Source organism: Ovis canadensis, chromosome 5 (genome assembly GCF_042477335.2).
Source record: "Ovis canadensis isolate MfBH-ARS-UI-01 breed Bighorn chromosome 5, ARS-UI_OviCan_v2, whole genome shotgun sequence".
NCBI classification, from domain to species: Eukaryota; Metazoa; Chordata; class Mammalia; order Artiodactyla; family Bovidae; genus Ovis; species Ovis canadensis.
Window position 1 is genome coordinate 102795809 of NC_091249.1, and position 26855 is coordinate 102822663.

At 38.2% G+C, this 26855-nt stretch overlaps 1 protein-coding gene across 1 annotated transcript in view; it reads left to right on the forward strand.

Moving 5' to 3' along the window:
• ADGRV1 (adhesion G protein-coupled receptor V1) overlaps nt 1-26855 on the forward strand; it is a 566629-nt gene that overhangs the window by 26049 nt on the left and 513725 nt on the right. The window contains exons 2-11 of the mRNA XM_069590116.1: nt 3842-4026; nt 5979-6128; nt 7292-7387; nt 10228-10332; nt 12174-12287; nt 14124-14689; nt 15055-15325; nt 15929-16258; nt 24235-24411; nt 26453-26676. Coding sequence (XP_069446217.1) covers nt 3842-4026; nt 5979-6128; nt 7292-7387; nt 10228-10332; nt 12174-12287; nt 14124-14689; nt 15055-15325; nt 15929-16258; nt 24235-24411; nt 26453-26676 — 2218 coding nt within the window. The remainder of the gene's footprint in view (nt 1-3841; nt 4027-5978; nt 6129-7291; nt 7388-10227; nt 10333-12173; nt 12288-14123; nt 14690-15054; nt 15326-15928; nt 16259-24234; nt 24412-26452; nt 26677-26855) is intronic.

The following is a 26855-nucleotide window of genomic DNA, read 5'->3' on the forward strand; positions in this document are numbered from 1 at the left end:
ATCAAGATTGGAATCAAGATTGCCGTGAGAAATATCAATAACTTCAGATATGCAGATGACACCACCCTTATGGCAGAAAGTGAAGAGGAACTCAAAAGCCTCTTGATGAAAGTGAAAGAGGAGAGGGAAAAAGTTGGCTTAAAGCTCAACATTCGGAAAACGAAGATCATGGCATCCGGTCCCATCACTTCATGGGAAATAGATGGGGAAACAGTGGAAACAGTCGCAGACTTTATTTTGGGGGGCTCCAAAATCACTGCCGATGGTGACTGCAGCCATGAAATTATAAGACGCTTACTTCTTGGAAGAAAAGTTATGACCAACCTAGACAGCATATTCAAAAGCAGAGACATTACTTTGTCGACTAAGGTCCGTCTAGTCAAGGCTATGGTTTTTCCTGTGGTCATGTGTGGATGTGAGAGTTGGACTATGAAGGAAGCTGAGTGCTGAAGAATGGATGCGTTTGAACTGTGGTGTTGGAGAAGACTCTTGAGAGTCCCTTGGACTGCAAGGAGATCCAACCAGTCCATTCTGAAGGAGATCAGCCCTGGGATTTCTTTGGAAGGAATGATGCTAAAGCTGAAACTCCAGTACTTTGGCCACCTCATGCGAAGAGTTGACTCATTGGAAAGACTGTGATACTGGGAGGGATTGGGGGCAGGAGGAGAAGGGGACGACCGAGGATGAGATGGCTGGATGGCATCACAGACTCGATGGACATGAGTCTGAGTGAACTCCGGGAGATGGTGATTGACAGGGAGGCCTGGTGTGCTGCGATTCATAGGGTCGCAAAGAATCGGACACGACTGAGCAACTGAACTGAACTGAATACTGACACCTTCACAGAGATGTTGTAAAGATTTAAATGTGTTATTGTGTATAAAGTACCTAGAACAACACTATATAAGCATTTGCTGTTGTGATTACTTTCTATAAGTCTTAAACTTTTTCTTCAGGATATATGGAATCTTAAAATGCTATATCACATGCTTCCCTTGCGGTCTAGTGGTTAAGACTTTGTTTTCCAGTGAAGGGAGTGCAGGTTCAATCCCTGGTTGTGGAGCTCAGATCCCAGGTGCCTCGCAGCCAAAAAAAAAAAAAAAATGCATAAAACAGAAGCCATGTTGTAACAAATTAATAAAGACTTAAAAAATGGCCCACATAAAAAAAATCTTGAAAACTCTGTTTAATAATATGTAAAAAAAAAATATGGAAAGTCTGCAGTAAGTTTGAGTGGCTTGCATTGAAAAATTCAGTAATTAAAGCTACAAATGTGGTTTATTTTGTGTCTCCTCTAAGACACATCCCTCACACTTCCTCATACTTTTGGATAGTGCATTTCAAAGTGTGTCCTAAGGGTCAACTATATTGGAATCAATGGGGTTGACTGGTAAGTGCAGACTCCAGAGCCCCCCCTTGAACTAAGTGGATTAGAATTTCTGGGTTTGCAAATCAGCATTTTTCACAAAGGTAGGCTTCGATTGTTGCGCATGACAGACTTTGAGAATGTGTGTTCCCACAGGTTAGTCATCCTTCTCACGCTGTGACTCCGTCTCACTCTTTCTCACTTAGAACTGCAGGTGTCGTCTTATTTCTCTAAGCTCAAGGTTCTATCACATCTCGTGTTCAAGCAATTGCTTTTTCTTTCAAAATCACGACAGACCAAAGTTGTCTTTTTCTTCCACGTCCAGGGCCTGGGTTGCTACGTCCACACCCCCTCCACTCAGCATTCTCTTTCTTGTCCCTAGTTTATTTCTTTCCCACTGTTTGTCATAAGTGAGATGTAGAATTATTCTGGCTTTAGAATTCCACAAGAGATCTTCACTTGCCTCTGGTTGAGCCCAGCATGCCCAGTTTCCTGCCTCACCGAGGCTTTCCTGTCCTCCTCTTTCCTCTTCTTCCTTCTCTCTCAGTGCACACTCCTGGCTTAGAAGTCGGGGAAGAGGCTGCAGCTGATGAGGAAGAACTATCTACTATCTTATTTCTTCTCCAAGTCTCTTAGCCCCATGGCGGGCTTTCTAAGAGAGAAGGCACAGGTGTTAAACATGTCTGGAATGTCTGTGCCTGTTGGTCTGTTGGAGGAAGGGGGACCCCTTCCAGGGCCCGAAACTGGGCTCTTGTCTAACACTCAGAAATGAATTGTCCGAGGAGACATATGTGCTGACAAAGCGAGAGATTGGATTGGGAAAGGGCACCCTGGTGGAGAGCAGCAGGGTAAGGGAACCCAGAGAACTGCTTTGCCGCGTGGCTTGCCATCTCAGGTTTTATGGTGATGGGATTGGTTTCCGGGTGGTCTTTGGCCAATCATTCTAATTCAGAGTCTTTCCTGGTGGTGCATGCATCGCTCAGCCAAGATGAATGCTAGCGAGAGGGATTCTGGGAAGTGGACGGACACGCAGTGTCTCCAACTGGAACTCTTCCGGTTGGTGGTGGCTTATTAGTTCTGTATTCCTTACTGGGATCTCCTGTCATAAAACAGCCCGTGTGCATGGTTACTAAAGGGCCTGGCCAGGGTGGGCGGGTTCAGTCAGTGTGCTTCCCCAGGTCTACATCTCTTTCCTGGACTCTTATCTGAACTCTGCATCCCTGTCTACGGATTTTGCAGCCTCACGCATGTGAGACATCATTAGTCAATCCCAGACTGCCTTGTTTGAATATATTCCACTGAGCAGTTTGCCTTTTAACCCTAAAGTCCATTAAGAACATGTGTATCTGGTGGTTCCTAAATATGAAGCCTTGTGTAGCCATGTGGCAAAGGCAGCTACATGAAAATTTTATTACTTCTTGACCAAGGTAAAGATTAATAGGAAGCATTTTGGTTCATAGAGTACGTAATGCAACTTTTTTAAAAGCCATGAACTTGTTATGTTCGGGTGGCTGCTCACATAATCCTTTGGAATCTTAATGATCCGTGAGATAAATTGCTCACATTTTTAGAGATACATCTACATCACAAAACAGCAGCTCTTTCAAGAGGCCCCTGCGCTGTTGTGCTTTTGAAAACACTTGAATCACACAGAGCTGAAAGTAGGAACAATATTGGCGTCTCATAAACACACACATTGTACGAAGAAGAAAACAATAAAGGTTATGGAAAAGAAAGTAAAAGCTTTGCCAAACTTGCTTAGTTTTAAAGGAGCATGGGCATTTTTTAAGAAGTGATATTAGTATTTTAGCTAGTACAGTGGGAGAAATTTAAGTCGTGGAAATTTAGGTGTTCTTTCAAAGGATTAGCATTTCCTTGCAATAACTGAAAAATGCTTTTAAAAAGCATTCTCAAGACAAAACTATGGGAAAAGGAGATAGGACCAAGAAATAAACTTTGGCTTTCACTCACTGCCTTTTGTGACCGTTCAAAGAGTTTTGCTCATATGGATACTTGTATAATTGTCAAATAGAGAATATCACATTAAGATGATCAGTCCTTTAGATAATTTTAGTTTTTGCTTGTCTTTTACAGTTTGATTTGGGGGGAAGATGGGCTTTAATTCAGTTCACATGTTGCTGCCTAGGTTTTTCTTAGAATAAATTGGAGGGACATGTAATAAACTAAATTTGACAAATACGTGTAAGGCAAGTTATTACTATTATGTTAATATCCAAGGTAAAGAAAGAAAAGTACTTATGCATAGTAAACAGTACCACAGAAGAGGATTGTCGTTTTTGACTTCTTTCTGTGACCACATATTTAAATTGGATAGCTTAATATTTGATACATTTTTTATGTCTTAGTTGCTTACTAACTCTTCATTCTGTGTTTATATCTGTAGACAATGCGCCCTAATGAAAATATATTGGATACATTTTGTGAACAAAATCTTTTTCTTGTTTTTCTCTATAGGGATGCCCTCTGCATCTTTATTAGTAAATCTTCTTTCAGCTTTATTCATCCCTTTTGTGTTTGGAGAAACAGAGATCAGGTTTGCCGGACAAACAGAATTCGTAGTTAATGAAACAAGTACAACAGTTATTCGTCTTGTCGTTGAAAGGATAGGAGACCCAGCAAATGTTACTGCGATTGTATCGGTAAGAGATGACAGTAGTTCTGTTTTTACAGAAATGGATAGGAAATGTCTTAGTGATCAGAATGTCTTTAACTGTTTGAGATTCTGAGTAGTTCTATTATGATAAATGATTTACAGATAAACTATTCATTCTTTTTATATGTCTTGGAGGTTTATAGAGTGATCTAAGGTAGCATGTGTATTTGACAGTAATAGTATTTTTAAAATATAGACTGATTATTTTAAAATGCTTATTTTAAAACAAATATAGACTAAAAAATATCAAGTATTCTAGTTATCTCTGCTTGGATTTATTGCTTAGAATCAGGTGACTTCGAGAAAAATATATGACATTTTAAATGTAGAGGAATGGCAATTAAAAAAACCTTTATGTTAGAGAGCTCCTCTTTTGGGAGAAATTAAGTACAATAAGTAGAAGTGAGAAATAGAAATTTGATAGAATATTGCTCTATCTTGCACACAGTTTAGTTAATAGATGGGTTGTATGTACACGTATCTGTGTTTGTATTTAACCAGAAAATCATGTCATATGAACACTAAGGACATTGATATATTTGAGGCCCAAACTACTTGGAAATTTTTTTTAATAAGTTTATTTAAGTGGTAGGTTAAATCGTCACATTGGGAAACATTGTAAAGAGAGACAAAGAAGAAAAACTAAGAACCCCAATGTTATAATTTTGTGCATTGCTTTTAGTTTTTAATTTATGACATGTTTGTATTTATTTGAATTTATTTTTAGTTTGATTATATTTGATTATTTAGTTTGATTATATATTTATATATTTTTAGTTTATTATATTTTATAGCCTTTTACATATAATTTTGGTCATATACTGATAACTTTTTTAGATCACTCTATCATAATCACAACTTTTCTTGATGGTGGCATCATTTCCCAGTCATTTCTCAACAGTTTTTCATTGAGGTTGCTTCCAATTTTTGTTGTAAATATTGCTCTGATGAAACTGTTTACACATACATACCAATTTCTGCATATTTTGGATTGTTAAATGATTTGGGGGTTATAGGACCATGATTTTCTCTTTGTATCCATTTCTTTTGATATTTAATACTTTTTGAAAGACTATGCCAACTTTTTTATTAAGGTATGAATACAAGTTTTTCAATACCCTTAACAACTTACTTGGATTTCTCAAGTGTTTAAAACTAACTTTATTTTTGTAAATAAGAACTAGACATTGACTATAATATCCCCATACATCCTTCATTTTTTATTTATACTCAATCATGATTTTTTCCTAGTAGCTAAGTTACTCATTTTGCATTCTTTGGCAGAAAAAAATCTCATTTGGATTTTCACAAGAAGTTGCTGCCTTATAATTTCATAATTATTGCTCCTTTGAGAATCTTAGCAATGCTGACATTACAGAATGAGGTCTTAAAAAGTTCTGAGGAAAAGTTTATAACGACTAATAAATTTGGTATACTGAAAATCGAGTCCTTATTGGTGCTGTGGGAGAATATAAATAAAGCTTCAAGTTGAAAGTTTTGGAAGGAATAGTTTCATTAAACCCAATTTTTTTCCTGATATATTTTGGCAGGCTACTTACACATTTGGGAGAGTTTTAGCTGCAGTTGATCTTCTTGTTAGGTTTGCTGTAATCCACGTCAAATCAGTCAAGAGTGGAGAAAAATAAAATTCACATCAATGTTTTCCTATGTAATTATTACTTTTCTATGAAATTATCCCTTTACCTTCAAGAGCATAAGCAAATGTTTTTATGTAGAATCATTTGTTTTCATAATGCTTTTGAAAGGTGATTTTTATCAGTTGTTAGATATTTGCTTAGTTTTTGTACATCCTGTTTATAAACTTCAGTGTCATTGGATGATTCATTTTTTTTTCCTGTTGATTGCTGTATTTAGCATCAATTCTGCTTGTCCTAACTCTATGTTATGTAAGAACTGTCTGTGTTTTGCATTTGATAGCTGTATGGAGATGACACTGGGGACTTTTTTGACACATACGCTGCAACTTTTATACCCTTTGGAGAAACCAATAGGACAGTGTACATAGCAGTATGTGATGATGATTTTCCAGAGCCAGATGAAACTTTCATTTTTCACTTAACTTTACAGGTGAGTCCTTCCCCCCCCCCCCCCCCGTTAAAGCTTAAACTTATAAAAATCTTACAACGCTTAAAAATCAGTTTCTCTAGAGATAAGCCAGTTTAAGTGCTTGATGGTGGTTTTCATAGAAGCCAGAACTGACAATCTCGTTGGCAATTCCATGGTCTGGTTATTCCTCAGACAATCTTATTTAGAAGATTCTGCAGCTAGTTTTTGGATTAATTCAGCTTTATTTAGGAATTGCCGTGACAGATGCTCAGGAAAACCTTGTCTTCCCTTTGGCCCTTTTCTCTATGACCCCTCCCATGCTACCAGCTGCACAAAGAACGACCATGACTTCTGAGTTCCAAGGAGCGGGCTGCAAAAAGCAGGCCTGGAAGTGGGAGGTCCCTGTGCTTAGAATACATTTGGAGTGACCCTGGGAAAAATGCTTGACTAGCCTAAGGTTTAATCACCCTTGATGACCTGATCTGTTAGGTTGAGGCAATGATGGCTAACACTGCTCTAGTTAATTTTTCTCCAGTGGATTGAAAGTTTTTTTTTTTAGAAGAATTGTGTTGGTATGATTAAAAATTTTTATGAAATTGGTGCTGGAAGCAATCATGTTTTGCTTTTGTAAAAAACTTTTCTCATAATCCTTTATGCTGCTGTTAAATATCAATAAAACTGTTGTAGCACACTCTTCCCACACTTCTTAGAAAAATTGTTGTACTGTTTTAACTTTATTTTGACTCTACAACTGATAAAATAACTAATTCTTTAAGTTTTAGCACCTTCTATAGTGTAAAAGAGTCATGTTTGAACTGAATTTCATACTGTCACTTAATTCTCTGTTATATTGTTACAGAAAAACCTGAAAGAACTTTTTGGCCAACTCAATATTGGTCATGAAATTTAAGTAATTATAATATGTTACCTGCCAATAATGATTTAGAATTACAACAGTTTATATTTTAACAGTGATTAATGGTTTTAAAAATTCTTTTGAAGAGTTCTTGTTTGGGACTTCACCATGTTGACTTAGTTTGAATATATTTTCTTAGTCTGTGCCTTAAAAACATACTTGTATTTTTATTCATTTTCTGAATGATTGCTTAAAGACTGAAATGCTATTAAAATATTTTTTTTCCTCTTGTTTAATATGTTAATTTATTTTTTGGCTTTTGTTTTAGAAACCTTCAGCAAATGTGAAGCTTGGATGGCCCAAGACTGTTACTGTGATAATATTATCAAATGACAATGCATTTGGGATTATTTCCTTTAATATGGTATGGTTATGATTTAATTTTTTTATTAAGTTTTTGGGTAGCTTTTTATGTTACCTAGTATCATCCTGTGTAAACATCCTGTATGTGTAAATAAGATTTGCTCAGCTTCATCCATATTCCACATTCTGTAGACTGTCCTTTTGTTTTATCTAAGATTACTTAGAAGTAAGGAGGCCTGTACAATCATGGTCACCTCTTGCCCTAATCTCTTTCTGCTGATCATTCCACCTGCTTCCTTTGTTCTCTAACTTGGATGTTGTCTTAGTTCAATCTGCTATAAACAGAGTAACAGTACATAGACTGGGTGGTTTAATAACAACAGAAATTTATTTCTTACAGTTACAGAGGCTGACAAGCCCAAAATCAGGGCATCAGCAGATTTGGGGTTTGGTGTGAGCCCTTCTGGTTCATAGACAGTTCTCTTTTTGCTGTGTTTCCATGTGGTGGAAGGGGCAAGAGAACTCTTGGATGTCTCTTTTATAAAAATACTAGTCTCATTCATCACAGTTCTGCCCTCATGACCTACTCCCCTCCCAAAGGCCCCAGCTTCCAGTAACATCGCATTGGAGGTTAGGATTTGAACATGAATTTTGAGGAGGCATGGACATTCAGTCTATAACAGATGTTGTAACTCAGCTCCTTTTGCTTGATATCCCCAACTGCCGCTTAAAAAAAGGCATTGTCTGTCAGCCTCCTCTGAAAGTTTGGAGTGACTTGAGACAAGAGAAATACATTGAAAGATCACTAAAACAAAAACAAAAACCTATAGTAAGCTAAAATTGAATAGCAGACATTATAGCTCTTAAAAAGTCTATAATAATTTTTATACCTGGAGATTTTCCTATTAATTAATATTTCTTGAAGGTTAAAGCTCCATGTCATCCACCTTAGTTTTGCTCAAAAATTCATTTTTTTCCCTCCATTATCACTAAATTCATGTGCCCCTGGTCAGTCCTATGTTCAGAGGGTTTTGTCTTTAGAAACAAACATACGAGGTAGGTCCCCTCCCTGATAAAAATCGTACTCAGCTCTGAAATAAAAACAGAATTTGTATTAAGTGGAATGATATATTGCAACTACATTTTAGTCTACAGTAAGGTTCCTGGTTTTTAGTCTTTTGAATATGCTACTGATTATCATTACTAAAAGATGATGTGACACTCCCCACCTTGTTATCTATATTCCAGTTTAGGTAACTCCTTCAATTGATGTATTGTATGTCATTTTCCTAGCACCTTAAATTGTCTTTGAAACAAGGTGAGCTATAGATAACATGATTTTAGAGTTGCAGTATCCTTATTAAAAAAGATATGTGGATCATGCTAATGTAGTAGACATTTTGTAACCTCCATTATTACAGCATTTACAAAAGTTAATTAATCAAATCAGTTCTTTTTGAATGATAGGAAACTATTAGTTAATTATGAACCAGGCTCACTTAATTGCTTGATTTTTCTCCCCACTGCCTTTACAGTCACTCCCAACTCATTATCCCCAACCTCATACTGGTTCGTTTAAAGGTTTCTTTCTTTCTTTCTTTTGACATTATATATCTTAGCCTCAGAATGAATCCCGGTCTCTAGCGTTGGTCCCAAGTTCCCAACTGCTGTGGTCTCATGACTGCCCGGCAGTCTCTGGCTGGGTACCTGCCTTCTGTGATTAAAATTGAACTAAGTAACTGATGAGCTTGCAGTCAGTACTTTGGTTTCCTGAAGTACCTAGTCTGACTTTGGTTTCCAGATTGGATGATGATTGTATCGATGATGAAGATGACAGTGATGGTGATAATAATTATAGTCAACCTTTGCTGGCCCTCACTGCGTGTCCTGTACTAGGATAAGCACTTAGGCGTGAATTATCTCATTGCAACCGCATCAGAACCCTTTGAGACAGGCATTCCTTCCCCTGGTGATGGGGATACTGGGACCTAGGGGTCACCTGCTGCCTTGGCTGGCCTGTACCTGGCCACTCACCTCTTCTACCCTGAGTTTCAACCGGCCATGCCAACATTTTCCAACACTTGGAGTCCTGGCTCTTTCTTCCCCTCAGTAATCATGTCCTGAAAAAAGTCATTCAGTTCAGTTCAGTCACTCAGTTGTGTCCGACTCTTTGTGACCCCATGAATTGCAGCACCCCAGGCTTCCCTGTCCACCACCAACTCCTGGAGTCCACCCAAACCCATGTCCATTGAGTCGGTGATGCCATCCAACCATCTCATCCTCTGTCGTCCCCTTCTCCTCCTGCCCCCAATCTTTCCTAACATCAGGGTCCTTTCAAATGAGTCAGTTCTTCCCAGCAGGTGGCCAAAGTATTGGAGTTTCAGCTTCAACATCAGTCCTTCCAATGCACACCCAGGACTGATCTTCTTTAGGATAGACTGGTTGGATCTCATTAGCAGCTAACCTGTTTTCAGTGGCAAGCTGACCGATGAGGAAGGAACAGTGGTTGAGAGCAAGGCTGAGCCACGGTCCCTGTGAATTGCCTGGGTCTGGAGGCACAACTCGTTCCTGTGACTTCCTGGGCCCCTGGGAGCCTTTGAATTAATCACCTTTCAATTAGGTAACCTTTAATATTCCTCAGCAGAACAGCTCGTTGTTGGCAGAAGCAGGGCAAGAACCTCCATCTTTTGCCTGACTAGTTTTATGTTCGCTTTATACTATTATTTGAACCTTCTAAGCCTTATTAGCTACAGTTGATGAAGGCGAGGAGACCCCACATTCTTAAGAGCACGATGTAGATGGACTTGTCTGTGGACAATTAGGATTTCTAAGGTAATAACAGTTTGTATGAACTCCTGCCTCTGGTTGATCAGCACCTGATGGTCTTTGCTCTCCCAATAGCCTTTCTCAATCACAGTGAGTGAGCCCAGAGGCAGAAATGAATCTGTGCCTCTTACTCTCATCAGAGAAAAAGGAACCTATGGGATGGTGACTGTGACTTTTGAGGTAAGTTTACTGTGAAGTCATTTTAATGCTTAGAACTCATACCAGATCCCTGCAATTAAAAAAATCAAGGTCCTTGGTATAATAAACATGATGCTTAATGAAAATGAAATAGAATGCTTTCATCATCTGATAAATTTCATGTTTAATATAAAACTGTTTTCCTTGCTGCTTGGAATATACTATGCTTCCACAAACACAACAGATTATTTTAGATATGGGATAATAATAAGCCACAAATTAATAACAATAATTCTATAAAATTCATAGAACATTTATGACAGATCTCTTTAAGGATATAAAATTTTAAAATGCTCGTGGGTTCCTTAGGCTTACATAAAATAATCTAATATGTAGTCTTCCCCATATACATTCTCCATTAAAAAAAATACACTTCATGGATGGTGTTAACAGCAGTCACATTCCAAAAATTGGGAAAAAAATCGGCTGTAGAAATGATAAGGCATCATCAGGTTATAGTGTTTTCAACTCTCTGTGAATGTCTGAAGTTATTTATTGAATCTTGAGCCTTTTGTTCTGTTGAAATGATTACAGCTAACATTCGTGGAGCACTTAACATCACTCGGCCCTGGTCTAAGTGCTCTACACTGATTATTGCTGCATGTGAGCTGGAGCTCTTGCCAGGACTCAGTGTGCCTCATGCCATTAAAAAAATTTTTTTTTCCATAATCCTCACCATCAACCGCCACGTGTTTATCTTCCATTTGCTCTCTTTCATTAAATGTCAGGGAGAGGGAGAGGGTGGGATGATTTGGGAGAATGGGAATTCTAACATGTATACTATCATGTAAGAATTGAATCGCCAGTCCATGTCTGACGTAGGGTGCAGCATGCTTGGGGCTGGTGCATGGGGATGACCCAGAGAGATGTTGTGGGGAGGGAGGTGGGAGGGGGGGGTCATGTTTGGGAATGCATGTAAGAATTAAAGATTTTAAAATTTAAAAAAAAATATATATATATATCAAAAAAAAAAACATGTAAGACACCCCATAGGGTGCCTGACCCAATATAGAAGAGCAAATTCAAATAGAACAGCAGTGCAGCTGAATAAAAGGAGGCAGGATGGAAAAAAAAAAATGTCAGGTCCTGGTGGGTAGAAAGCTTGCCTTGTTCTCTGCTGTATCCTTAGTACCTAAAAGAGGTCAGACACAGAGTACTTAATAAATACTTTTTGAAAGGAATATGATTTTATTGAATATTTATATCTAGCCTGGTAAGTGGACCTTATTTCCTCATTTTAAAGATGGGGAAACAGCCACACAGGGTTGTTAAAAATACCTCATCCAAGGTTACACCACCAGGGGTAGAACTGGTATTTGATTCCATTACTTAAGAGAATATAATAATTTTGAATGCATTCTGCTCAAGAAAAAGTTATTATAATTTTTTTCCTCAGGCTTAATATTATGGTTGAGAAAAAAGAGAAAACTCTTAGAAACCATGTTGTTTTTAATCTGCGTGTGTGCTAAGTTGCTTCAATCATGTCCGACTCTGTGTGACCCTATGGACTGTAGCCCACCAGGCTTCTGTGTCCATAGAATTCTCCAGGCAAGAACAGTGGGATTGAACCTGGGTCTCCCACATTGCAGGCAGATTCTTTCCTCTCTGAGCCCCTAGGGAAGCTCTTGTAGTTTAATTATAGTCAAGATCTATAATGATATTATGGGCCTTGACTCCATTAATTAAAAGGACAGACTTAATACAGGTTAGTGTCATTCTTCTTGCAAAACATTTTAAAGTAAGTTTTCCAGTTTATATCACAGTAATGCTTTCTTACTCTAATGAAACGTTTTGTTTATTGATGGCACCATGTTTCTTTGCAGGTAGTGGGTGGCCCATATCCACCTGAAGAAGATTTAAGTCCAGTTAAAGGAAATATCACTTTTCCTCCAGGCAAAGCAACAGTAGCTTATAACTTGACAGTACTTGATGATGAGGTAGGATGTGTTAAATGCTTAAAAGGAACAAGGGCTCTCTGTATTACAGTCGTGTTAGAGAATATTATGTCAAGTATTAAGTTGTGTTCAGTATTTGAAATTATTCAAAAGCACAGTCATATATAAAGTAATGTACTGCAGCCAGATATGCCATAGCTGTTAATGCCTATTTTGAAATAGATCTTGTTAATATTTACCTTATTTAATTCACATTAAGTTGTATATCTAAAGGGCGATGAACTTGAATGCAACTGACAGCCACACTCAATACAAGCATTTCTGCATTTTGCAAACTTTGGTGATTGATTTTGCTAGTCATTGCAGTTTTGAGCAGGTATAGTATTACTTACCCAGCATAAATGTATTACTATAAAAGCAAAGAAAATTCTGTTGCAATTGATATTTATTTGTTTGGATGTTTTAAATGTTCACATTCATAGGAAGGCTTTTATTATTTTCAATTTCACAATGAAGCTACCAAGGATTGAGATATATGACATGGCTAGTTTAACTGGCAAGGAAAGAGTGAATTTGAACAGTATATACAGGGATGTTCCTTATGAGCTAATCAAAAGAAAATATGCCTTTTAATACAATAACCTTAGCAGTAATACCAGAAGAAAAGGGATAGCTGGGAATTTATCTGTCTACCCTCCCACAAAAAATCATCTAAATCACAACAAATCCCCAAAAAGATGAATTATAAGACATTATTAGAAAAGAGTATTTCTCTTGAAAAAGTCAAATATTAAATAGTGCTGATAGCTCTAGCTCACTGGTTGTGAAAGCTAGCAAAAACCATTTTTAGAACCTGGAACATTGAGCAGGTTATAATTTGGAAGCAGTGATTAATTATATATTTTAATTGTAAGTTTAAAAGACTATAGTTAATAATATAGTATTCTGTACTTCAGAGTTACTGAGAGTAGGGCTTAGGCATTCTCTCCACACATACATACATAGAATTAACTGTGTGAGGTGATGGATTTGTTAATATCTTGAACTTTGTAATCACAATATATATGTATATCAAATCATCATATTGTACCCATAAATATATTAGTTATATTTTTTAATTATTCCTCAATAAAGTTTGAAGGAAAAAGATCTTCAGTCAAACCATTGCATTTTCTTTTTTGAGATAAATAGCTTTACTTCTTAAATTTCTATTGATGGAGGTAAAAGTATATATTATTTCACTTTCATTCATTTATAGTGAAGTGAAAATTCAAATAGCACAGTAGAGATTATCCCTGGGATTTCTATGTAGTTAGAAAAAAGTTTCATTTTAACAGTGTCATCATTTTGCCTAAAGTGACTCTTATAGCTTGTTTCTCAGAGATACATGGTACGTATTTTGAAAATCATATAATTGATATCATGGTTAAATCTTGAGACAGAAGCTGCTTAGAAGCAAGAGTAATTGATATGATAGAAAAACTAACAATTCGTGTGTGGTGTTTATTGTAGTCTACCAAATTCTTAAATACTAGACCTTGAATGTTGCTTCTGATCCTGCACACCTGATGAAACTAATAAGAACTTGATTTTCTGTCAGATCTTTAGTTCTCTAGGGATTGATCAGGGTTGAAAGTCATTATGCTGATACTTCATTTCTTATTCATATCATTGCTTTATCTAAAATATGTTATTTACCTTTGGAAAATAGTTTAGTAAATAGACAGTGAACAACCCTCCTTATCTGCTCCTTTCAGTTAAAGATTTTTTTTTTTAATTTCTGTGAAATTGCGTTGAAGTGTAAGTGCTTTTTACACTGTGTGTTTTGCAGGTGTTTGAGCTATGGATGTTTTGCCATTGCTTGTATTTCTCTGACAGGTACCAGAAAACGATGAAATATTTTTGATTCAACTGAAAAGTGTAGAAGGGGGAGCTGAGATCAATACCTCCAGGAGCTCAGTTGAGATCATCATTAAGAAAAATGACAGTCCTGTGAGATTCATTCAGAATGTTTATTTGGTACCCGAGGAAGACCACGTACTCACAATTCCAGTGGTTCGTGGAAAAGATGACAGTGGAAATCTGATTGGATCTGATGACTGTGAAGTTTCTATCAGTTATGCTATTATAACTGGGAATTCAACAGCACATGCCCAGCAAAATTTAGACTTCATTGATCTTCAGCCAAACACAACTATTGTTTTTCCACCTTTTATTTATGAATCACACCTGAAATTTCAAATAGTGGATGATGCCATACCAGAGATTGCTGAATCGTTTCAAGTTATGTTACTAAAAGATACTTTATGGGGAGATGCTGTGCTGTTAGGCCTTTCTGTTGTACAAGTCACCATTAAGCCAAATGACAAACCTTACGGTGTCATCTCATTCAACAGCGTCTTGTTTGAAAGGACAGTTATAATTGATGAAGATACAACAACAAGGTAGGATTTATTTTAAACCTTGTATTTCTGCAGTTATTTTAATATAGTATTCCAAGATTTGATATTTGTGGTGTTGGACACAGTGCTGAACTGTTAAGGATATGTGTCATTTCCTCAACCATGGTCTCACTGGTTTCTTTCTTATCTGGGGAGTGATACTTAAAACATGTATTTAAATATGCAAGTTAATTCATGTTATGGTAGTTTCCTAGGGCACATCTTCATACCTACTCCTTCATATTAAAAACAGTCATTCTTTATGGTTTGGATTCTGCTTACCAGTGGCTAGTGGCCAACTTGGTGTTGAAAATGCCCATTTCAGGGGAAATAGAGTGTATTATGTGACCATATCATCTTTCTTCCAGATTTGAAGAAATTACAGTGGTTAGAAATGGTGGCACTCATGGAAACGTTTCCGTGAACTGGGTGCTGACACGCAATAGCAGTGATCCCTCACCAGTAACGACAGATATCAGGCCAAGGTCTGGAGTTCTCCATTTTGCACAAGGGCAGATGTTGGCATCAGTTCCTCTCACTGTCATTAATGATGATCTCCCAGAAGAGGCAGAAGCTTACCTACTTCAGATTCTACCTCATACGATACGAGGAGGTGCAGAAGTGAGCGAACCAGCGGAGGTAGGTCTCTTGCTATGCTTTGCTTGTAGAAATACTTCTGTGCTCTCGAACAGACAAAGAGTTTGATCATACACATCTTATATATGTTTAGTGTGATGTGACAGGAAGAGCATGGGTTTTGGAAGTGGTGGTTAATTCTCTTGCTGAAGGTTGTCCCATCTGTAAATAAAAAGTTTGTTCTTGAAAAAAATTCCACAGAGTTTTCAAATGTGTTTTTAACTCATCTTCTTTTTGTTGTTGTTGTCGCTAAGTCGTGTCCAGCTCTTTTGCGACCCCATAGACCGTAGCCTGCCAGTCTCCTCTGTCTGGGGATTTCCCAGGCAAGAATACTGGAGTGGGTTGCAATTTTCTGTTCTCAACTCAGCTGGGATCTTTCCAACTCAGGGGTCGAACGTGCATCTCCTGCATTGGCAGGCGGATTCTTTACGACTGAGCCACCTGGGAAGCCCAGTTCCTCTTTTATGCTATTACTTATATGAGTAATCATTTTTGTATATGATACAGAATTATAGATTAAAATTCAAAATAGCCTAGGAAGTAAACAGCTTGGTGATCTCCGATGTGAGAATTCTGCACTTTAATGTTTTATTCCTTTACCTGCAGCTTTTGTTCTACATTCAGGATAGTGATGATGTTTATGGCCTAATAACATTTTTTCCTGTGGAAAACCAGAAGATTGAAAGTAGCCCAGGTGAACGATGTTTATCCTTGAGTCTTACAAGACTGGGAGGAACTAAAGGAGATGTGAAGATATTTTATTCTGCATTTTATATTCCTGCTGGAGCTGTGGACCCTTTGCGAGCAAAAGATGGCATCTTAAATATATCCAGGAGAAGCAGTCTCATTTTTCCAGAACAGAAAACCCAAGTCACTATAAAATTGCCAATAAGAAATGATGCATTCCTTCAAAATGGAGCCCACTTTTTAGTACAGGTACTTTAATGATTAAAATAATCTCAACTTTGGTTCAGCCGCAAGTGTCCTTACCTGAGTGAAAGAGTTAATTAGTCATTATTTTATCCTTATTTATATTTTGGATTCTGTTGCTTACTGAAAGTTATGTAGGGAATCTAAAGAGAAACTGTCTGCCCCTCAGGTGTATAAGGATGAATAAAACAAGCGTTGTACTAAGATCAGTGTTTTAATTATGAGATAATAAAAGCAGATCAGACATACTAAGGTCAGTGTTTTAATTAGCCAATAATAAAAGCAGGTCAGATATGAAATGTAGGTCAGTATAATTCATGATATAATGGAGTTATTCATGAACTGTGAGTAGGGGAGGGCCGGGAGAGAGCCAGTGAGAAGCCTGTCATTCTTTTGAATTGATTTGGGAAAATATGACATAGAAATTTGGATTGTAGAATAAATAAGTTTTTCATGATGGATATTACAGGGAAGGCATTCAGAAATGAAAAAAGCAATATGACAGAAAATTGTGTAGATACTTTTAAATAGTATACCAAAAAAACCTGTTAACATAGGTAGTCTTTGGACTTTTATTACTTAATAAGAAATAAAGCTCATAACATTTTTCTATCTTACTTCTTTTATTTCTTAACTTTTATTAACCAAAGCATTACTTAAACATTTTTTTAATTTAAGTTTTTTGGCCATATGGCTTGGCATGCGGAATCTTAGTTCCCTGACCGTGGATCAGACCCGTGCCCCTTGCAGTGGAAGTGTGGAGTCGTAACCGGTGGACTGCTGGGGAAGTCCAAACCAAAGTATTGTTTTTATTGCCAAAGTTTGATACATCTGTACTCACAATACTATAGTTGTATTATCCATATGGTTGCTATTGATTGATTTTGAAAATCAGAAAGTAATAAAGGGTGCTTAGCAAATTTTGATTATGTAACTAAATTTATAAATTTCAGATAGTATGAATAGAGCAATAAGGAAGGAATGTATAATCTGTTACCATATATTTTGCTAATTGAAGTAATATGAAATGAAATCTCATATTTTGTCAATTTCTTTGAACCATGGGATATTTAAGTTTGTTTCATATTTTTCCCTAGCTTTGTTTTACTAGTTTATTACTGCTTTCTCTGGAGTTGACTGCCCCCTTTTATATGCCATTCTTACCAAATTAGGTCTTCCATCCAGCTGTCGTTATTGTGCAGTCGATAAATTGTATCCAGTTCTTTGTGACCCCATGGATTGCAGCATGCCAGGTTTCCCTGCCCTTCACTATCTCCTGGAGTTTGCTCAGATTCATGTCCATTGAGTTGATGGTGCCATCCAACCATCTGATCCTCTGTTCCCTCTTCTCCTCCTGCCCTCAGTCTTTCCCAACATCAGGGTCTTTTCGAATGAGTTGGCTCTTCACATCAGGTGGCCAGTATTGGATTTTTAGTATCAGTCCTTCCAAGCTGTCTTACATGTGTTGAATGCTGAATTTAGCTGTGCCAGCTGCTTTCTCCAACTTGCTTCTCACATGCTGCTTGTGACTGTTTTACTAACTCCTTAATTTTCTTGATTTCTTGCATCTTATTTCTTGGATTGTGTTTTAGTTTTGTTGTAACATATGTATCCTCAAATACATGAGCAGAAAAAGTATGTGCCAGGTAAACTTCTTGAACCTTTGAGCTTAGTGAAACTTCATACATTGGTTCCTGGCTTATAGGAATTTCTAGATTAAAATAATTTCTTCTTAAGAGCTTGAAAGGTATTCTCTTTTAGCTTCCAGAGTAGCTAATGAGAAGTTTGAGGAGAAGAATTCATTTGCCTTTAGACTAACTTTCTCATGGCTGTGTCATACCTTGCTTAGCAGTTGATGGGTTGGGCCATTTTATTCTGAAGATTTTTTTATCTTTTTTTTTTTTTTGAGCTGGTTTACTTCTTGGGTTTGTATGGTTTGTGCATTAATTGAGGACTTCTAGTGGTGGTGTCTCGGAGAAGGCAATGGGAAGCCACTCCAGTACTCTTGCCTGGAAAATCCCATGGGTAGAGGAGCCTGGTAGGCTGCAGTCCATGGGGTCGCGAAGAGTCAGACACGACTGAGCGACTTCACTTTCACTTTTTACTTTCATGCATTGGAGAAGGAAATGGCAACCCACTCCAGTGTTCTTGCCTGGAGAATCCCAGGGACAGGGGAGCCTGGTGGGCTGCCATCTGTGGGATCGCACAGAGTTGGACATGACTGAAGAGACTTAGCAGCAGCAGCAATGGAGGTGTCTAGTGAGTGCTCTGTTAAGGGGTATATGATTTGTCAGTATGTAGGGATGACTTTTTGCAATATGTCTATGTACAGGGAGACCTTTTGTCAGTATCCCAAGGTTTTGTCCCTAGTGGTGGGAGATCTGTATTTCATCTTTATTGTTATTACTATTATTCTGTTGTGTCTCCTCATAATGAGTAAATTATTATATGATGCACCCTTCTGTCTATGAGGATAACCCACTTTTTAGAGGACCCTTGAATTTCTCTTCTTGGGATGATGGGTGAACAGAATTCTGTTCCCCCCACCACTGGTAGAATGCTCTTGTGAGATGAATGGCCAGACAGTGGTGGATCTGAATCTGTGAAGTGAAATTAAGCAAGTGGTCAAGCCCGTGGTCCTGGCCCTGTTGAACAAGAAGTTAAGGCAATTTAGAATACTGCTGCTGCCGTCAAGTCACTTCAGTCGTGTCTGACTCTGTGCGACCCCATAGACGGCAGCCCACCAGGCTCCTCCGTCCCTGGGATTCTCCAGGCAAGAACACTGGAGTGGGTTGCCATTTCCTTCTCCCACTCATGAAAGTGAAAAGTGAAAATGAAGTCGCTCATTCGTGTCCGACTCTTTGTGACCCCATGGACTACAACCTACCAGGCTCCTCTGTCCATGGGGTTTTCCAGGCAAGAGTACTGGAGTGGGGTGCCAGTGCCTTCTCTGAGAATACTGCTGCCAGAGCACATTTAGAGATATACTTAGAAAGTTTTAAAAACCTTTAAGTTTGGCCTTCTGAAAAACATGTTGTAACTTTATTTATTTATGGCTGCGCTGGGTTTTTGTAGCTGTGCATGGGCTTTCCCTGGGTGTTTAGATGATAAAAGTGTCTGCCTACAATGCGGGAGACCCAGGCTCAATGCCTGGGTTGGGAATATCCCCTAGAGAAGGAAATGGCACCCCACTCCAATACTCTTGCCTGGAAAATCCCATGGACGGAGAAGTTTGGTAGGCTACAGTCCATGAGGGTCGCAAAGAGTCGGACACGACTGAGCGACTTCACTGTCACTTTCTGTGGGCTTTCTCTAGTTGTGGTGACGGGGGGCTACTCTGTATTTGCCGTGCACAGACTTCTCGTGGTGGCTTCTCTTGTTACTGAGCACAGGCACACGGGCTTCCGTAGTTGCAGTTCCCTGGCTCTACAGCACAGGCTCAATAGTTGGCGGCACACAGGCTTAGTTGCCCCATGCCATGTGAGATCTTCCCAGGCCAGGGACCGAATCCGTATCCTCTGCACTGGCAGGCGGGTTCTTATCCACTGGACCACCAGGGGCACTTTTTTGCCTTCTCTGCTATTGGTGTCCTTTCACAGCCTTCTCATTAGTAGACGTTGTCTTGGTCAGTTCAGGCTGTTGTAAAGATTGCCACAGACTGGGTCATGGCTTAAACATCAGACATCAGGTGTGAGATCAGACTCTTGGGGAGAATCCCCTTCCTGGTGTGCAGAAATGATGTCTTTTTGCTGAGTGCTCACGTGGTACAGAGAGACAGGATCCAAATTCTTTGGTGTTTCTCCTTATAAGGGCACAAACCTCATCATGAGGGTTCTACTCTTACAACCTGGTTGCCTCCCAAAGGTCCCATCTTCAAATACTATCATATTGGGCATAAGGGTTTCAATGTATGAATTCTAGGGGTGGGGATATAAGCATTCAATTCATAGCATGTATGTTTAAGGTGTTTTGGTCCCTAGAATCTCAGTATTCAGTTCTCCCTTTGCCTCTGATCTTGGCTAGGTCAAAACTCATATGAGAAAGAAATTACTAAAACAAGTGAAATGAAGGCAGGATTTTACACAGTTGATTTTGCTTTCATGGAGCCCTGGAATTCCTGTAGTAGTTGCAGTGACGTGACCCGAGAATTGATGAACTGATTGACGTGACCCGTGATTGAGAATTGATGATGCAGAGTACTGATTTTGAATTGTAGAGAACTTTTCTGTTTTCCATTTCTGATTTGTTTTCTTACGCTGCCTCAAAACCAGTTTTTACTGTGGCTAGGAAGAGTTGAGGGCAGGAGAAGAAGAGGGTGACAGAGGATGAGATGGTTGGATGGCATTACTGACTCAATGGACCTGAGTTTGAGCAAACTCCGGGAGATAGTGAAGCACAGGAAGCCTCGGGTGCTGCAGTCCATGGGGTCGCAAAGAGTTGGATGCAACTAAGCGACTGAAGAACAAGAGACACCCTATGTTTATGCCAGTGTTAGTAACCTTTATATTGAACTTTTAGCCTCTGAAGACATCCAATATCTCTGTCCACATGGCTGCAGAATCCCTATGTAAACAAAACTCTGTTAAAAATCTTCAACTGGTCAGAATTACTCTAGTGATTTTATTTCAGCCTCTTATATGAGCATGACCAGTGAAAAAGCTGGCTTAAAACTCAACATTCAAAAAATGAAGATCATAGCATCCAGACCTATCACTTCATGGCAGATAGATGGGGAAACAATGGAAAGAGTGACAGACTTTATTTTCTTGGGCTCCAAAATCACTGCAGATGGTGACTGCAGCCATGAAGTTAAAAGATGTTTGCTCCGTGGAAGAAAAGCTATGACAAACCTAGACAGCGTATTACAAAGCAGAGACATTGTTGACAAAGGTCAAAGCTATTATTTTTCCAATAGTCATGTATGGATGTGAGAGTTGGACCATAAAGAAGGCTGAGTGCCTAAGAATTGATGCTTCTGAACTGTGGTGTTGGAGAAGACTCTTGAGAGTCTCTTGGATTGCAAGGAGATCAAACCAGTAAATCCTCAAGGAAATCAGTCCTGAATGTTCATTGGAAGGACTGATGCTGAAGCTGAAACTCCAGTACTGTGGCCACCTGATGTGAAGAACTGACTCATTAGAAAAGACCTGGATGCTGGGAACGATTGAAGGCAGGAGGAGAAGGGGATGACAGAGGATGAGATGGTTGGATGGCATCACTGACTCAGTAGACATGAGTTTGAGCAAGCTCTGGGAGATAGTGAAGGACAGGGAGGCCTGGCATGCTGCAGTCCATGGGGTCGCAAAGAGTCAGACATGACTGAGCAACTGAAGCATAAATATAAACATGACAGAGTTTATTTTTTATAACACTCGAAAAGTAAGGAGAAACTTGAAGAATATCTGAATTTTGGTGATCGTGGGTTAGAAATCTGTTTGTACTAATTCCAGGCTCAATTTTTATCTATCTCTATATTCAGTTGAATAAGAAAGGTCTTATAGTGCAGACGGTCATTTTAACACTTTAGGAAGAAAGGGCATTATTAGTCACTGACACAGTTCCTTAAGGTTCAGAACAGCTGTTGGCTCTGGAAGGCTGGTTGGAATTAAAAGGTTGTGTAGTTTGTATAGTACATAATGGATGAGCAACTTTAGAATAGGAGGCATCAGACTCTGCATGGAAATCTGAATGAAACTGAAGAAAGGAGAATCAGAGACATGAGCTTCTTATTCTTTAGTGACCCTCTCAGCTAAATACGTTAGTCTGGGATACAGCTTTTGGCAGGCATGGGGTTACTAATGTGCTGTCCCCCTTGCAAACTGTCTGAAAGCAAAGAACGACTATGAATGGAGTAGTCTGATTTAGCAGATGCTTAAGGAACCCAGACAAAAAAGGCTTGGAGACTAGGAAGTAAGCCATGGAAAATTAGCATTTTCTTTTTGATCAGTTCATTTCATGGCCTTCTATATCTTCTTTCTTCTTAGTTTTCAAAAACACTATGTTTAGAATTAGTGCTGTAACTGTTTTGATAAATTTAAGTAGAATATGAGTCTTCTTTTTGAGAAGATTCGAAGTAAAATATGTTGTTTTTACCCCCCTTGATGTTTTCAACAGTGTTATCAGTTTGACTCTCTGTGAATATATAGGGATGAGAGTGTTCATTCACGAACACGTTCTGACTCACACAGGACCATTATGTTTTCAAGTCTTTGCCTCTAACCAGTATGCACTTTATATGCCATTCAAATATATATTTTTATTTTTAAATTTTTGTGCTCTCTTTAAAGATAAATACATATATATGTATGTATATTATTTTTCTGTAGAAGAATAACAGTTATGTGGTTTTAACTATTTATTTTCACATTTCATTTATTTTATTAAGTAAATGCAGTATCCTGCAGAACTGAATGTTTTATTTTACTTGATTCAGTCTACATACCAATATTTGGCAAAATTAGTTTGATTTGTCTTTTTTTCTTTTACTCAAGTGAAGTGAATATTTACCAATTATGGAACTTTTGGTATTCTTCTCCTGTATATGACTTTCAAAGCAAAGTGTGTTACATTTAAATAGCATTTACTTTTGCCCTTAAAACGTACACTGTTCATCAGAAAATGTGAGCGTATGTGCAATATCAGTTTAGTCCTTGTCCACCAGTGGAAAACCAACTTCAATCACCAGTGTCTGCTGCTGGTTACGTGGTGGCTTTGTAGCCACATTACAAAGCCTAACAGAGGGCCCTGATAAGGGGGAGATCCATAACGCTCCATTAAGTTTACAGTTGCTTTTTAACCCAAAATCTCTATGCTTTTTGCAATCCTATAATGACTGTCTATTCCTGCAGTCACATGAACACTGTGAGGATTGATAAGTTGGGTTTTTGAAAGTTGAAGATTTTGATGTATCAGGATTTGTAGAGAGTTCATTTTGTGTTGTAGGGGTAAATCAACACATTTATTGTGTAGCTGCTGTACTTACGGGTCTATGTCATGTTTCAGGAAAATATTGAGAAGGACACAGATCCACGAGAGTTCTGTAGTCCTGTTGGGAAGTAAAAGTCTGGAACATGGGAAATGATGATAAACAAGCAATATGTGAAATTTAAAGTGAATTTCTAAGTTTAGTGAGGGTAGTAGTAGAAGTTGAGGAAGAGATAGAAGAAAGAGGGCTGGAGAATCCAAGGAAATTTTCCTAGGGGAGAGGGATATTTAACTGGTTTTTATTTTGTTTTATTTTTTTAACTGGTTTTTAAAAGCGAGTGCATTTTGATTCTTGTGATGATGGTTCGAGGCACTTCTACATGAGGAAAAACTTTGAAAGTTACAGTGAAGGTCACTTTTATGAATCACAGGGACACATGATGCATTTCTTTAAACATAAAGACATATTAAGTCACATTTGGAGTTGTGAATGGTCTTCTGATAGTGAATCTTTTCTGGCAGAGAGGAGGAGTGAATGATTTGATTGGAGATGTGGTTCAGTGGAAGGGAGGAGGGAGGTGTGGGCAACTCGCTGATATTTGGCTTTAACTCAAGGTAGGTGGGTACAGGCAACAAGGAGGAAAAGTGGATGGCGGTACTGGGGAAAATCGTGCAACATGGAGCAGAGATGGTGGTTTCTTTGGTGTGCATTCTATCTGTAAGGTGTCTCTGCAACATTTATGTCCTATTCAGTGGCAGTTATAAGGATTTGGAATTTTGAAGGAGAGATCCAGAGATTTTTAGGGCGTGGGTGTGAAATTGTAAGGTAAAGGTCTCAGGAAGAACCCTGGGAATAATCATAATTGAGAAGCAGAAAGAGGTTAAGAGAACAGTGCAGGAGGTTGAGTTAGGATAATGAATGAAGGAGATGGAAGTTGCCAGATTATTGGTGGCCTTTACCCATGCTTGTCTTTTCATTCAATTGAGACTTGAAACATTTTGTTAAAAATTTCTTTTCTTTTCATTTTGTGTGGTGTTTTTCTATCTGTTTATTACAGTTGGAAGCTGTGGAGTTGGTGAATATAGTTCCCCCAATCCCACCTATAAGTCCTAGATTTGGGGAGATCCAAAATATTTCTTTGGTGGTTACTCCAGACATTGCAAATGGAGAAATTGGCTTTATTAGCAATCTTCCAATCATTTTGCATGAGCCGGAAGATTTTGCTGCTGAAGTGGTAAGTAGACTTTTTCTTATTGATGGGGCATATTGAGTTTGAGATAGAGACACTTTGTTTTGAGGGGGAGTCAGGTTAATATAGAGTTAACAGAACTTGAAAAACTTCACCGTTTATAGCAAGCCTTCAGTTTGTAATTTGACATAAAGTAATTGATGAATGTGTGTTTTTTTCCCATCTTTTTCCATATTCGATAGAATAAAAGTAGAATTAATTGCTTACGGGAAAAGAAGGGTAGTATGATGAAGCTGTTTTCAGCTAGTGCTTGTGACATTTGATAAAGTAATAGCCCAACACAATTTTTTTTTTTAAATTAGGCAAGTCATATGTACCACAAGAATCCTTGACTTTTTCCATTTCCAAGCACTCCTCAGGCTTGCCTTGGGCAAGATTGGGATGGCATCCTATGTTTGGTGGTAAAGGTGGTGGTGATAAAGTAGGGGATACCAAATCTTAGGAATTATATATATATAATTTTTATATATGAATATTTCTGGATACACACACACACTAAAGCATGTTCACTTACATGGCACCTCTCCCTGCCTGCCACCTGGTGGAATTTCCTGCCAGCTATCTAGAGACCACTCTGACCTTTGACCATGCCATTCCCTGAGCCACAGTCTGTCCCTAAAACCCTCTCAAGTTCTCTCACACTTAGATTTGATTTAAACTGGTTTGTGGTTCAGGTTAGGAATGTGTATAGAGTTGTTTTTGTTACCAAAGCCTCGTGTCAAAATATGGTGACCACAACTTCTTTTGTTTGTATATTTGATTCTGTGAATTGGCAGAGAAGCTCAGTTTTTCAAGACGGTTTTGATATTTTGTATTTTTCATAATACACTGTTTTCTTCTAAAACCTCAAAAGCATTCAGTTTGTTCTGAAAGAATGGTTTGTTCTTACTCATCTATATTCCAAAGCTCCACATGTACCATCCCATATTTTTCCCTGGAGGGAAATGAGCTTCTAGGGAAAGTTTTGGTCTCCCTGAACTTGCATTGTTCCCCTTCTGGGAAACAGCAGAAGTGAGAATTTCCCTTTGTTCTGTTTGTCCTCTTTACAGCCTGGGCACTCCCACTCCCTTGGGGTGATTCAAGGGCCCAGCCCTCAAATTAGAAGAATGGTTAGTGAGGAAAATATCTTCAGTGTTTTTCAAGATGGCCTATGTTAAAGGGCAAAGCTCAGAGAATACCTTTTTTATGCACTTAAAAATAACTGCATACCTACTGTTAAATATTTGTTCATATTCTTTGCTTGAAAAAAAACTTCATTATGATCTTCAGTGATCCTTTTCTTAGACATTTTGAAAGTGTGCTGTACTCAAATGACACCACCAAATACAATTTGTTTCAGAATTATTATACTAGTTTCCATTTATTTAGTTCATGCTATGGAGAGACACTTTACTCTTCACCAGGACCTTGCAAAATAGGGAGCCTCTAGCTTCATTTCACATGTGGAAATTGAGGTCAGAAAGGTTAAGTAACTTGCCCATGGAAACTCAGAGCCCTGAGTATCAGCATTTGTTTGGTTAGAAGCATTTCTTATTCTTACTTGTATTATTATTTTCTTATTTTCCTTCTATCACTTTAGGATGCATTTGATGTAACTGTGTACTTCCCAGATTTATTCGCAAAAGCTTATTTTTCAGTTTGTATTGTGATATTAATTCTCTTTTCAGAGACCCTCTGGTGGAGATTTGCTTTTTAACTAAATTGTTCTATCTTTTTCGTGGTTCTTTGGCTCTTAAAATGAAGTCTTTTTGTTAAGACAAATCTCAGGATAAGCATATTGTTGGGTGGGGGAAATGTAGTAGATAAATTTGACTAGCAAAAACTAATATGAAGTAATTAAATCTTACAATTGTCATGCTTAGAAAAAAGCTTGTTCAATTGTGCTTTTAATAGCATTTTAATTGTTCGCTTCTCTATGCAGAGTGCCTGAACATTCATTTAGCATGTGTCTGTACTGACTGAAAGCTTAGGTGGTTTGTGAGCATGTATTTCAGAAGAACTTGTTCTGTTTTCTTCTCTTTATCAGATATGCATTCCCTTACATCGGGACGGAACTGATGGCCAGGCTACTGTCCACTGGAGTTTGAAGCCCTCTGGCTTTAATTCAAAAGCAGTGACCCTGGACGATATAGGACCCTTTAATGGCTCTGTTGTGTTTTTATCTGGGCAGAGTGACACAACAATCAACATTACTGTCAAAGCTGATGACATACCGGAAATGAATGAGACAGTAACACTTTCTCTAGACAGGTAATAACGCATTGAGGTAGCGTTTAGTGACGTGTATATGTTCATGTTCTCCGAAATAATTTTATTTCTTTTCTTCAGGTAAAGTATGGGGAATAATTCTTTTTCCATGTAAAGTAAAAAGGAAAAACTAAGTAGATAATGCTCTGTTGACCTGACTTCACTGCTGTTTTATGATGGCT